Genomic DNA, 12,922 nt, shown 5'->3' with positions numbered 1-12,922 from the left:
GCTGATAAATGGTTCTATTCTTTTATAGACATTTTGAAAATATGGCCACAACCTGCATGGCTACTAAGTGCTATCAGGGAAGCTTAGTAAGTGCCACAGTAGGATATTGTGGGTTACACTCTCATTGCATCCAATATTGGAGAAGGGGGCCTGACAGAAGAAGTGATGGGAATAGAGGAAGGTTAACTAAGTGCCAAACCACCTTAATGGGGATGAGAATCCAAGAACCTACCATTGGAAAGAGCAGCATTAAAGTATGTTAGGTAACTCAATGCAGTATAAGGCAGAGGCTGTTATCCAGATAACCGATAAGTGTAGTGATATGAGGTGAGGAGAACATAATAAGGCCAAAAGAGTAAATGGATGTGAAATCATAGTGTGCCGTGAAGTGCTGAGAAAGTTTTTGATTGAGAGTGAAGCCACTCATATCTGACAAAATGGAGAGACTACACCTACAGAAGAACTTACTCAGCTTGCGGTGGGTGCTACTTAAGCAATCTATTTGAAAGGCATCACATCTTCTGGGGTCCGCAGGTGACAGCAGTCCCCTATTATTTACAGTAGTATACAGGATCTTCCTTTGTTGTAACTGGTTTGTCCCTAGCAGTATTGTATTGTGAAGCTGCATTTAGATAAATAACTTGTGTAATATAAAGTTAGCCAAGCACAAACTGCAAGTCTGAAGTTAGTTTGAAATTAATTCAATTTTGAGTTCATGGAATACTGAGTCTCTTGCATCACAATATCTTTAAAAACAATAAAAAAAGATAATTTTAACCAAGGAAAAAAAAAAAACATAAGAAAAACACATTTCAAGTACATTTCTCTGTCTGCAGCCCAGCGGTGCATCTCTGTGTCCATCTGCCATAGCAGAGAGCTTTAAGATCCTCCGGGTGGTTCGGTGGCCATTGAGTTCCTTGGCATCTTCTTTGGTTGCTTTCCTTTCTTGCCTTTATTTTTATTTTCTGTCTTAATTTTATCTAAAAAAGTAATAAAAACATATATTTATTTCACTGATAAGCAGTATGATATATTCAAACAAATGTGCTTAGCCAAAATGACTTTTAGAAACTGTTATATACGTGACAAAAGTATTTCCATGTTTTTTATGAATGGCTGTTATACTCTAAAATTCTTGCTAAAAAGCCTATAATTTTTTTGATTATTAAAAGACCCCTGGTTGAGGAACCAGCAGGATGTAATTTTAATGAAGGCCATGAGTCATCTTAAAACAACTTTTTTTTTTTCCATCTCCATGATTTTTATTTATGCAAACAGGAGCAGTAAAAATGTGCTTGAGATAGTTAGACTGTAGCTGAGTGATTAACGGGGCCCCAGATGATCATTAAATATAAGTTATACAATTCAAATACCGTTTATTAAAAGTTGTGAGTCAAACTTTGAAGGCATTCTTCTTTGGTGTTCCCCATCCCTGGGGATCATAATGAGGGTATCATAAAACAAACTCATTAGACTCACAGGAGAAGTTTAGGGGCACATCTGAATGCAGTTTGTCCCATGGGGGCTTTGAGGCTCTCCTCTCTTTTGTGTGGGTTCACTGCAAGCCTTTTCAGAAGGCTCCAAAAGGGTCTTCTGCTTAATCCCAGAAATGGATCTCAGAACACTCTGTCTTGTTTCCAGATGATTTATTTAACAGACATGCTGCCACAGTTCTTTAGTGATCTGTGCAGCACAGTCCACATGTTGTAGATGAACCTCTCATGAGGAAAGGAGGCCTTTATGCTTTTACAAAACAAGCCCTTTTGCTTTGGTTTAGTTGGATGGAACATTCTAAAGTACAGTGCAGGAACCTACTGGAGTCTGCCATTCATTCCATGCTTTATTAGTATTACTATTTATTTATTTTTAATTTTATTCATTTTACTAGAGGGGGAAAGCCCCCCTGTCGCCTTCGGCGCCCAACCCCCACCGGCACCTTTGGCACCCAACTCCCAATTGTGGCCAGAATATTAGTAAAATCTGTAAATGTCCATTCATCCATTATTCAACACGCTATATCCTAACTACAGGGTCACAGGGGTCTGCTGGAGTGCAAGGGAGGAAACAAACCCCGGGCAGGGCGCCAGCCCACCACGGGGCACACACACACCAAGTACACACTAGGGACAATTTAGAATCACCAATGCACCTAACCAGCATATCTTTGGACTGTGGGAGGAAACCGGAGTACCCAGAGGAAACCCACGCAGACACGGGGAGAACATGTAAACTCCACGCAGGGAGCGTGAACCCAGGTCCCCTAACTGCGAGGCAGCAGCGCTACCCACCGTGCCACCCAAAATCTGTAAAAGTAAAATTATAAATTGGGAGTCAAAAATCACAAAATTCTATAAATATGTGAAAAAAAAATTAATTATTTAACGGAGTAAAAATCATGAAATGAGAATAAAATATTTACTCTCTTACCGATTGGAGTATTCCTGTTAAACTGAGGTCCACTATGCTCGACGAGACTAAATGAATGATCCATTCGTTTTAACGGACAAAAACCACAACTTTCTTGATATTTTAAATTATAATTTAAAAACGGAATTAGAATTTGAAAATCTAACAACATCACATTAAAGTTCGATAAATTCTGAAAAGAATGATACCAAACATATATATGTAGATTTTAAAATAAGCCAAAACATGACAAAAAATGTCTCATAAAATCGTCGCACAAAATTGTTGCACTTTTAGGCTTAGGATTTTATATATATAGAGAGAGTTAATTAAAATCAAATAATATTCCATAAACAAAAATCAAGTTTTACAAAAAAAGAAAAAGAAAAAAACGGTTCTAAACAAATCATCCCCCACCCCTGAGAAAGAGAGCTAGGCCAGCAGTGTAAAACTTTATGCTAGAAAAGATAGCTGAATAGATAAATTAATAAATGAATACAAATAAATGGAGTAAAAGAAGGGAGAGAACCTGCTTCATCAATTTAAAATGCTTATTCTAAAATGTTATTTATCAGATCCTGCCAGGTTTTGAAAAAGTTTTGTACAGATCCTTTAAGTGCAAATTTGACTTTTTCCAGTTTCAAATCGTATAGAACATCAGTTACCCACTGACTTTGAATAGGAGAGTTAGGATTCTTCCAATTCTTGCTTTATGCTTTATTTTTGCTTATTCATGCTTTATTTTTCATAACCAGCCAACAAACTCCATGCACTCCGTGAACTACAGCCCCCCTAGAAGGGGAGAGACCTGCACCAGCGTCACAAACCAAAACATGACTTCCACATGCTTTTTAATGCCACAGTTTTGCAAATTTCTGTAAGTGTTGTCAGAAGGGTCAACATCTAGCCATGTTTACAGGCGATGGATTCAAGGAGACACACCAAGTGGCATAATCGGACGGCCAAAAAGTTAAAAGGTTTCTGTCTATTTTATTCATAATGCTGAACCCGTCTGGTGCCTGGGTGGTCTAGTGGCTTGTCTGAAAAAACTGGCAGAAAATAAGAATTAGACTACCATCTGAGAGAGAAAGAACGAGAGAGGCAAACTGAAATCAGTCTGGTTCCTGACATGTCAGAAAAACAAACAGGCATCTAACTAATACCCCAAATCTTTTTGCTTTGTCTATTAGAGGTTCTCACAGAGTATAACATATCTGTCAGCTAAACGTTTTTTTGATAGCTACAAAAAACATAGAATTTATACAATCTTTACATATAATACGCTACCGTGGCTGGCCGTTTGTCTGTCCAGGGTTTTGAATCACCTGTGACTCACAAACCGTTTGAACTATTGACCTGAAATTTGTTACGCATATACTATATGACGTCTACTATCCGCTTTCGGGGTGATGATTGACCTCCAAGGTTATTCTTCTTTTTCTTTTTATTTTATTTTATTTTAGAATGAACTCTCAGGAGCGGTCAGCAGGGTGGCCGTGTGGCGCATGGGTACGGGCATCCTTCTCATTCCCTACCACCTTCGCCGTCACTTTTCCTACCTCTTCATATTTTAAATCATTTGGAGGCAGATTGAAGACTTAAGTGAAAAATTAAGGAAAACGTAACACAAACTGGACATAACACAAACACTGACTTAATCAGTTTTAACGTGAGAAAATGCTGATGAACAAAGAGAAGTAGCGGGCCACTAGGATGGAGAAAAGAAGGGCTGCTCAGGAAGGAGCAAATGAGTGCTAAATGTACAGAGAAAGAGGATGAAAACTAGGAATGATCAAGTCAAGTGTGTTCACTGCACGTTATCGTACAGTGCATCATTTCTGGTTTTACATAATGCTCATATGTTCTTTTCTTAATCTGCTTTTTCATTAGTGGGTCATGTGAAGTCATGAGAAGGGTAAAACTGAAAATGTTCAAAGCTGCAGTCCTACACTGGGTAGTTTAGGCTAAATTAATAGTTCAACTGAAATGGTGAAGAGGTTGCTGTTTTATGTTAAGGATTTCAAAAACTGACAGAAATGTGGGAAATGTTCAAAACAAACAAACAATCAATGACCAATCAGGAAAAGACAAGAACCAACAGGAGGTGTTAAAATACAAGCATAAAGTTGAAGTAGAGACTGGTTAAAACAAATATCAAAAGGGGCTTAATATGTAAAGTTAAAGCTCCAACAGCAAAGATCATAAACACAAAAGACATAAATAAAAGACGTTTCAGGACACTGCAAAAATAATCATAAGTGGAGAAAAGACATGCTCAAGGGTGTAACCCAGCAGTTTTTATACATATCTGATATCTGAATAGGATGCATGATGATTAGTGGTCAGCTCCGCAGATACGGATTTTAATCCTAGCAAAGATCAGCATATGTGTGGGTGTAAGACATTCTCTCTGTAGACACATCAGTTTCTTCCAGGTATTCATGTTATGTTCACTCCGATATCTCATAGACTGAAGGGCAGAAGCAAGTCGATTGTTACAATTCTTCTACCTCATCAGCATTATAAATAAAACTGACAAACTCGTTAGCTTTTTGGCTTGAGGTTCTGCCCATTTCTTTGTCCCCCCTGTAATTTCCTCCTGAGTAAAGGTAGTCCAAAGATGCACGTCCAACAACTCTTACCTATATTGTCAGCTCCTTTGATATATAAAGAAGTCCTGTAATGAACTTCCATATCATTAAAGTATGGATTCTTCCTTGCACCCAGTTCCATTAGAATATGCTCAATCTTCTTGTTACTACATTAACGATAAGTGGGTTTGGACTATTCTTTTTCTAATTAATTGAAGTGCTAAATATTTAGATTTCAGTACACGCTTTGCATCATACTTGCTTTGCCAATCAATCGCAATGCCCCTAAACATGGTGTCAAGATAAGTAATTTTCAAACACTCCCTTATATTACATTTTATGTTTACTTATTGTAAATTGAGGAGGCTCCCTAAAAAAATAAGGAATGGGAATAGATACATTGCTGACCTGTAAGTGAAGCACTTGATAATTTAATTAGTAAAGTTTTCTTTAAATAAATCTTTCTGTGTTACGTTCAACTGTATTGGAATCATATATCACAGAACCCAAAAAGCATGACATATACTAGTTAGTTAGTATGTAAAAATACATTTAGAATAACTTAATTGAAAGCTTTTAGCGTGTCTGTATTTCAGGTCCAATACATTTTGTGTAATTCTAGTGTTAAAGTCAATGTAGACTGGGGTTCTGACTTAAATCCAATTACTTGGCCTATTACTGTATTCTGTGAATTTCCCATTGGGATTAATAAAGTATCTATCTATCTATCTATCTATCTATCTATCTATCTATCTATCTATCTATCTATCTATCTATCTATCTATTCTAAAGTGCCTTGAGCATGGGAAAGGCGCTATAGAAATAAAATGTATTATTATTATTATTAAACCTAAACAACCTGTGAATTAAAAAAAAATGCTGACAAACCATAGAAACTGAATTTGCAGCAAACTGTTCACTGCAACTAATTTATCTTTTGCCATCTATTTGCAAGTTTTTGCCAAGTCAGAATGTAAAAGTGCACATCAAATTCAACAGTTGTCCCATTGCCAGCTAAGATGGGTGGCAATAACCCTTTTTGGCACGAATCTAAGTTGATACAAGGCATTAGAGTTTAAATGTTTATCCTGAATAAGTATCGACCGCAGCATGAAATATATCTCAAAGCTTCAGGGTACGAGTGATTCTGACAGGTTCACACTGACGTACAATGCTAGTGGAATAAATCTGAAATCAAAAACTCTTTTATTCATTAGTGGCCTGGAATGGGGGTCCAGACAGATTACATCAAATTAGAAACACTTAATCCCCCTCCGGAGGACCCTGCCGAATGTGTCTTTTTAAATATTTATGACAATTGGATTTGGGCGCCTTTTAGAGAAATGATGTTGGAATCAAAAGAAAAATTACAATGTATACAATCACAGATTCTCCCTAGAAATGTGCCAACACATGGATAACATCATAAGAAATAAAACATAATGCTGAAATGTGTGAGGTAGAAAGAAAAATGTGGGGCTTTTGGTGCCTTTCCATGTACTGACACAAAATCCGGGGTGGTTTCCATACTGCCAGGATAAGCACCCAGTCCCACATCCATGAACTTGATAACAGAGTTCAAAAATGAATGGATGTTGCTTCTGGTGATTAGAAAAACACTGGTAAATGAGAGAAGTGAATTATGAATCATGCAGTATCCATGGCTATGACTCTTTTTATATTTGGTAATAATATATTCAGTGTTTTATTGACCTGTGCACTCAAAGAATTCTACTCTCTAATGACCTTCATTGAGACATTCTTTTAATATCTCTCTATTATAATAAATTGGGACAAGATGTGACTCTTGGAAGAGACTTTTTGGAAGGAAGTCCCACGAAATGGAGATTTTTAACATGAGATTATTTCAAGTCACGCCCTACTTACAACTATTTTCAAACAAGACCACGGTCACCTGGTGCATTCTGGCACTTAACCTGGACAGACACCAATCTATTAAAGGGCTTACTTATGAACACACACACACACACACACGTACACACACACACACACACACACACACACACACACACACTTACGAAGATCCAGTTTAGAATCACCCTTTCATGTAAATATGGCAGCGAAAAATGATAAAGTGAAACGAATTAACGAGAAAATTGTCGATTGGTTACATGGCAAATTGATTAAATGCGTATCAATAGACTATGCTGAAACAGTTGGTGGTGATCATGCAGAAGATGAAAACATCAACTTACAATATCCTGAAGAATATCTACAACCATTAACACCATCTGGTCTTCCACTGGCCGAATTACTGTTGAAAGAAGGATGTATCGTAATGTTATTGTGTAATTTGTGTATGAGTGATGGACTATGCAATGGAACAAGATTATCTGTATTAAAAATTGGTCGAAGAATTCTAACACGTAAAATTTTAACAGGCAACAAGAAAGGTAATATAGTTCATATTCCGCGCATAACATTAGGAGATCTTGATATGCCATTCATATTAAAACGTTTACAGTTTCCTGTTAGAACAGCTTTTACTATGACACTTAATAAATCATAGGAACAAGCATTCGAAAATAGTCTGTTTATTTATTAGAGAGAAAGAAACGATATTCATTCACGGGCAGTTATATGTTGCGTTGTCATAATGTAAATCCAAACACGGAATCAAAATTCATGGTGATCTTGAAGAAAAGTTAATTCCAAAAATTGTTTTAACTGAAGTTCCATCCATCCATCCATTGTCTTCCGCTTATCCGATGTCGGGTCGCGGGGGCAGCAGCTTGAGCAGAGATGCCCTGACTTCCCTCTCCCCGGCCACTTCTTCTAGCTCTTCCGGGAGAATCCCAAGGCGTTCCCAGGCCAGCCGAGAGATATAGTCCCTCCAGCGTGTCCTGGGTCTTCCCCGGGGCCTCCTCCCGGTTAGACGTTCCCGGAACACCTCACCAGGAAAGGCGTCCAGGAGGCATCCTGATCAGATGCCCGAGCCACCTCATCTGACTCCTCTTGATGCGGAGGAGCAGCGACTCTACTCTGAGCCCCTCCCGGATGACTGAGCTTCTCACCCTATCTTTAAGGGAGAGTCCAGACACCCTGCGGAGGAAACTCATTTCAGCCGCTTGTATTCGCTTGTAACTGAAGTTTTAAAGTAAAAGTGAAAATAATGCATATGTAACAATTCCCATGAAAATAACAATCCACGGTGGCACAGTGGGTAGCGCTGCTGCCTCGCAGTTGGGAGCCCTGGGGACCCGGGTTCGTTTCCCAGGTCCTCCCTGCATGGAGTTTGCATGTTCTCCCCGTGTCTGCGTGGGTTTCCTCCGGGCGCTCCGGTTTCCTCCCACAGTCCAAAGACATGCTGGCTAGGTGGATTGGCGATTCTAAATTGGCCCTAGTGTGTGCTTGGTGTGTGGGTGTGTTTGTGTGTGTCCTGCGGTGGGTTGGCACCCTGCCCGGGACTGGTTCCTGCCTTGTGCCCTGTGTTGGCTGGGATTGGCTCCAGCAGACCCCTGTGTTCGGATTCAGCGGGTTGGAAAATGGATGGATGGATAACAATCCCTTTAAATTGTATATCTAGTTAACCAAAACCGGGGGTTGGCAAGCTTTCAAATTATTACATTTTATTCTTTTTTACTATGGTTAATTAGTCGCTGTATTGTAAAGTAGTTCTATTATGCATATGTAACGATCCCCATGAAAATAACAACCTCTTTAAATTGTATATATGGTTAACCAAACCGGGGGATTGGCGAGCAAAGTGAGCAGGAGGAACAGCCCTCTAGTACAGTATATAAGAATTTCAAATAATAGTACTTTTGAGAAAATGAACAATGATAGATACACAAACATCAGAGAACGTAAGTCATGCATGCATGAGTATGCCCTATGAAGGCCTGGCACTCCATTCTGGTTTGGTTTGTGCTTTGTACCTCATGTTGTGCAAAGAGGCATCAGAGCTACGCTCAAAGAAAAAGAATCAATTAATAGATGGATGGACACCTTTACTATTTTGTATTTTTTAATACCTTAGTAACAGGGATTTTTGCTCTGTGATTAGCTCTATAGCCTCTCAGACCCATCATCCTGAGTCAGTGGGTCTGTCCCAACAGTTTGCTGTCTGTGTGCAGTCTACATATTTGCCGTGAGTGAGCTTATTGTAATATGTGCTGTTTTGTGTGAGAGTGCATGTACTTTTTGTAGATAAGTGTGTTGGTTTCATGCAGGGATAGACTCTGTCCTCTCATGACCCTAAATTCGACTAAACGGGTATGATAATGTAACGCTATGTTTTCGTAAATGTGGTATAGTCTTGTACTACCAACACCTCTTGATAAATCTGGAAATTATTTTTATCACTCTCCTTATGTATTAATGCTGCAGCAGTGTCTGAAGCCTTTCCCAGATCTGAATCTCAACACTATCCTGTCTCTTAGCTCTTCTGGCAATTCCTTTAACCTCATGGTTTGGCTTGTCAGCTGTAGACGTGTGCTTTTCTTAATCAGGTCCAGTCAATTGAATTGACCACTCCAAACAAGGAGAAGACACATGTCATATGTGATTATCACAAATAGAATGATATATGCTTGTGCCCTGCAGTGGGTTGGCACCCTGCCCAGGATTGGTTCCTGCCTTGTGCCCTGTGTTGGCTGGGATTGGCTCCAGCAGACCCCCCGTGACCCTGTGTTTGGATTCAGCAGGTTGGACAATTAGATGGATGGATATGCTTGTGCCAAATTTCAAGTATCACAGCAAAGGGACTGAACGCTTGTGTCAATGTGATATTTCAGTTTTTTTTCTGTTCTTTTTTTCTTCGTTTTTTTAATAATTTTGCAGAAATTCCTAACATTTGTTATATTGTTAATTTGCAGAAATTCCTCACCAATTGAAAAAAATATCACTGCTGTACAGCTATACAAAAAAAAACGTATTGAAATGCAAAGGCAATGCATAATAATCTGGATGCTATTCAACCCATAATATTCTTTAGAACATAATTACAGTTGGGCAGCAGATGCGTCAGCATTTGTATTACTTTAAGGTTTGGGATGAGTTTGTAAGTAGACAGGAATTTAGGAATGGTCCAAACCTCATCTACAAAGTAAAACCAATCTTCAAAAAATGAAAAAGATTACTGTAAAATTAGCTGTCAAATTTTCTGTGAAATTCTAAACAAACGACCTATCCAAGAAGAATTCCTACACTTTTATATTTATTGCTTTGTGATATTTTATTTCTTTGATTTCTCACCAACTCTGAACAGAAACAGGCAGCATTCCTTTACCTATCCTGCAAGACATGTTAGAGGATTTTAAGTTATCAACAAATTACAACATTCATGGCTCATCATAAGAAAATGGATGATAGTTGAAAATGTACTGTATCCACCTTTTAAGATAGCATGAAAAAAGATATCTTTTGGAAAAGTTCTTATAAATACATTTTTATGAGCTATACTCCTATCTTTCTGATGGCAGAGTCTCCGGCTGCTTACCTCCAATGTTTGTTCACTAAATTCACCTTGACCATCTGTGCTCTCAGCCTCTGGCCTTTTTCTTCTAGACTCTATGTTTTGCCTTAGTAAATGTAAAATATTACATGTAGGAAGTAAAAATGTTAGGTTTGAATACACAATGGTAGTTCTGAAAATCAAGTACATGTTATGAGAAGAATTTAGGTGTCGTAGTGAACTTCCAGACAGTGTTCAGAAGCCATAAAGAAGGCTAAAAGAATGTCAGGTTATATAGCGCCCTGATGTGTGGAGTACAAGTCACAGGAGGTTCTGCTCAAGCCTTATAAAAACAACAACAACAACATTTATTTATATAGCACATTTTCATACAAAAAGATAGCTCAAAGTGCTTTACATAATGAAGAAAAGAAAAAGAAAAGACAAAAGAAAAGAAAAAGAAAAGACAAAAGAAAAAAAAAAGACAAAAGAAAAATAAAAGACAAACGCACTGGTGAGGCCTCATCTGGAGTACTGGGTGCAGTTTTGGTCTCCAGGCTACATAAAGGACATAGCAGCACTAGAAGAAGTCCGGAGGAGAGCAACAGGGCTGATTCCCAGGGCTACAGGGGATGAATTAGAGGAGAAAGATTTAAAGAGCTGAGTCTTTTCAGTTTAATCAAAAGAAGATTAAAGGTGACATGATTGAAATCTTTAAAATTATTAAGGGAATTAGTCCAGTGGATCGAGACTGTTATTAAAATAAAAATGTTATTAAAAATGTGAATTTCTCCTTGGGATTAATAAAGTATCTATCTATCTATCTATCTATCTATCTATCTATCTATCTATCTATCTATCTATCTATCTATCTATCTATCTATCTATCTATCTATCATCAAGAACACAGGAACACAGTTGGAAGCTTGTTAAGGGTAAATTTTGCACAAACATTAGAAAGTTTTTCTTTACAGAGAGAACAATAGACACTTAAAATAAGCTACCAAGTAGTGTGGTAGACAGTAATACTTTATTGACTTTCAAAATTCAACTTATTATTTTAGAAGAATTAAGTGGATAGGCCGGGCGAGCTTTGTTGGGCTGAATGGCTTATTCTCATCTTATTCTGTTCTAATGTTGTAATTAAAGTTTGCTTCTGTCAACGAGTGGACAGTCAAATTTCATTTTCAACAATACACTCTTGGAGAAAATATAAAAAGAATTTGCATTTTGATTAATTTATTAAAATGTCTCTTAAAATTAGCTGTGAAACAGCTGTGTTAAATTAACTGCCAGAACAAACAGAAAACAAAAGCACAAGCATTTTTTAAATCTGATTATCATTAAGGAAAATTTAATTACATTCCTACTATGCAGATTTGTGAAGACCAAGTGCATATGTGTATCTGTCCCTTGAGTAGCATGGCAAATAATTCAGCATAGACATCTATAGAAACCACATCGTTAAGATTAATTTTTGAAAACCAGTATCGAAAGGTGCAGGGAACAAAGATGGTAAGCACTCTTATGGGTCCTTAGTATTTTTCACCATTCCTCAAAAGTCATTAAAAGCAACTTTTCTTGCAATTCTGCCACATTAAACATGTCCAGGCTATCTCTGTAGTGATGACCGCTCATGCAAGAAACAGCCCCTGTGAATTTAATTTGTATTGTCATTAGGTATACCAAGATAATTAATTAAGAAGTAGCTTTATATGCCTTATTTTGTTAAAACACTCAGTTCAACAATAATAAGAAAAACACACTATGGTCTGTAAAAGTTTGAAATTTTCTGTAAAGAAGCTGGAATAAGGACATTCAGACCAAGAGCAGAACAATGAGTTGATTTTCTTGCACTCAGCAGTATCTTTTGTAGAACACCTGGGTATTCCTATTACAAGACTATTCATATAAATACCTTATTTTTAAAATCATATTAAGAACACTCAAGAAAGGAATGAAGAAAAGAAAAAAAAACACAAAGTACTAAGGAAAAAAATATCTAAACACAAAACCCTTCTGTAACTCTGACAGTTGTCCTGCCCTTAAGGTGGGATGGCCTGCCTACTTTATCATCAGGCACTCACCTTTCACATACCACCTCTCCCTCTCACAATCTTAGGCTTCCAGTGAACCCCAAGCTCTTGTCAAATGAATGGGTGTTCTGACCTGTGCCTGTGGTGAATAATCTCCTGGAGTTTGCAGTGGCTTTTCTTGGGCAAAGCGACAAAAGACTACAATTCCATCCTTATCTGCTTAATATTAAGCCCTCTATTGCCAGAGATGGAAGTTTGACGGGTAAAGTCATTGTGCTGGTCTGATTTTATTGCTGCCAAAGCCTGTTACTTCACCTGCTCACACATTTGGTTCCCTGAATGCACACACCACTGTAATATTATCAGCATTTAAACTGATTTCATCTCTCATATATTGGTGTATCCCTACATTTTTTTTTATCTTTATGCTCCTGATTTCAAGCATATACCTCACAACATTACGTTTCACCCAC

The 12,922-nt window shown here is 37.8% G+C and overlaps 1 protein-coding gene across 1 annotated transcript in view; it reads right to left on the bottom strand.

The window, feature by feature from the left end:
* Window positions 1-568: 568 nt before the first annotated feature.
* The window catches only part of rspo4 (R-spondin 4), a 182,054-nt gene continuing 169,700 nt past the window's right edge, over window positions 569-12,922 (bottom strand). Inside the window, exon 5 of the mRNA XM_028810517.2 lies at window positions 569-980. Coding sequence (XP_028666350.2) covers window positions 880-980 — 101 coding nt within the window. The 3' untranslated portion in view covers window positions 569-879. The remainder of the gene's footprint in view (window positions 981-12,922) is intronic.

This window comes from Erpetoichthys calabaricus, chromosome 10 (assembly GCF_900747795.2).
Source record: "Erpetoichthys calabaricus chromosome 10, fErpCal1.3, whole genome shotgun sequence".
In the NCBI taxonomy this organism is placed as follows: Eukaryota; Metazoa; Chordata; class Cladistia; order Polypteriformes; family Polypteridae; genus Erpetoichthys; species Erpetoichthys calabaricus.
This window is presented reverse-complemented; position numbering and strand designations above follow the sequence as displayed.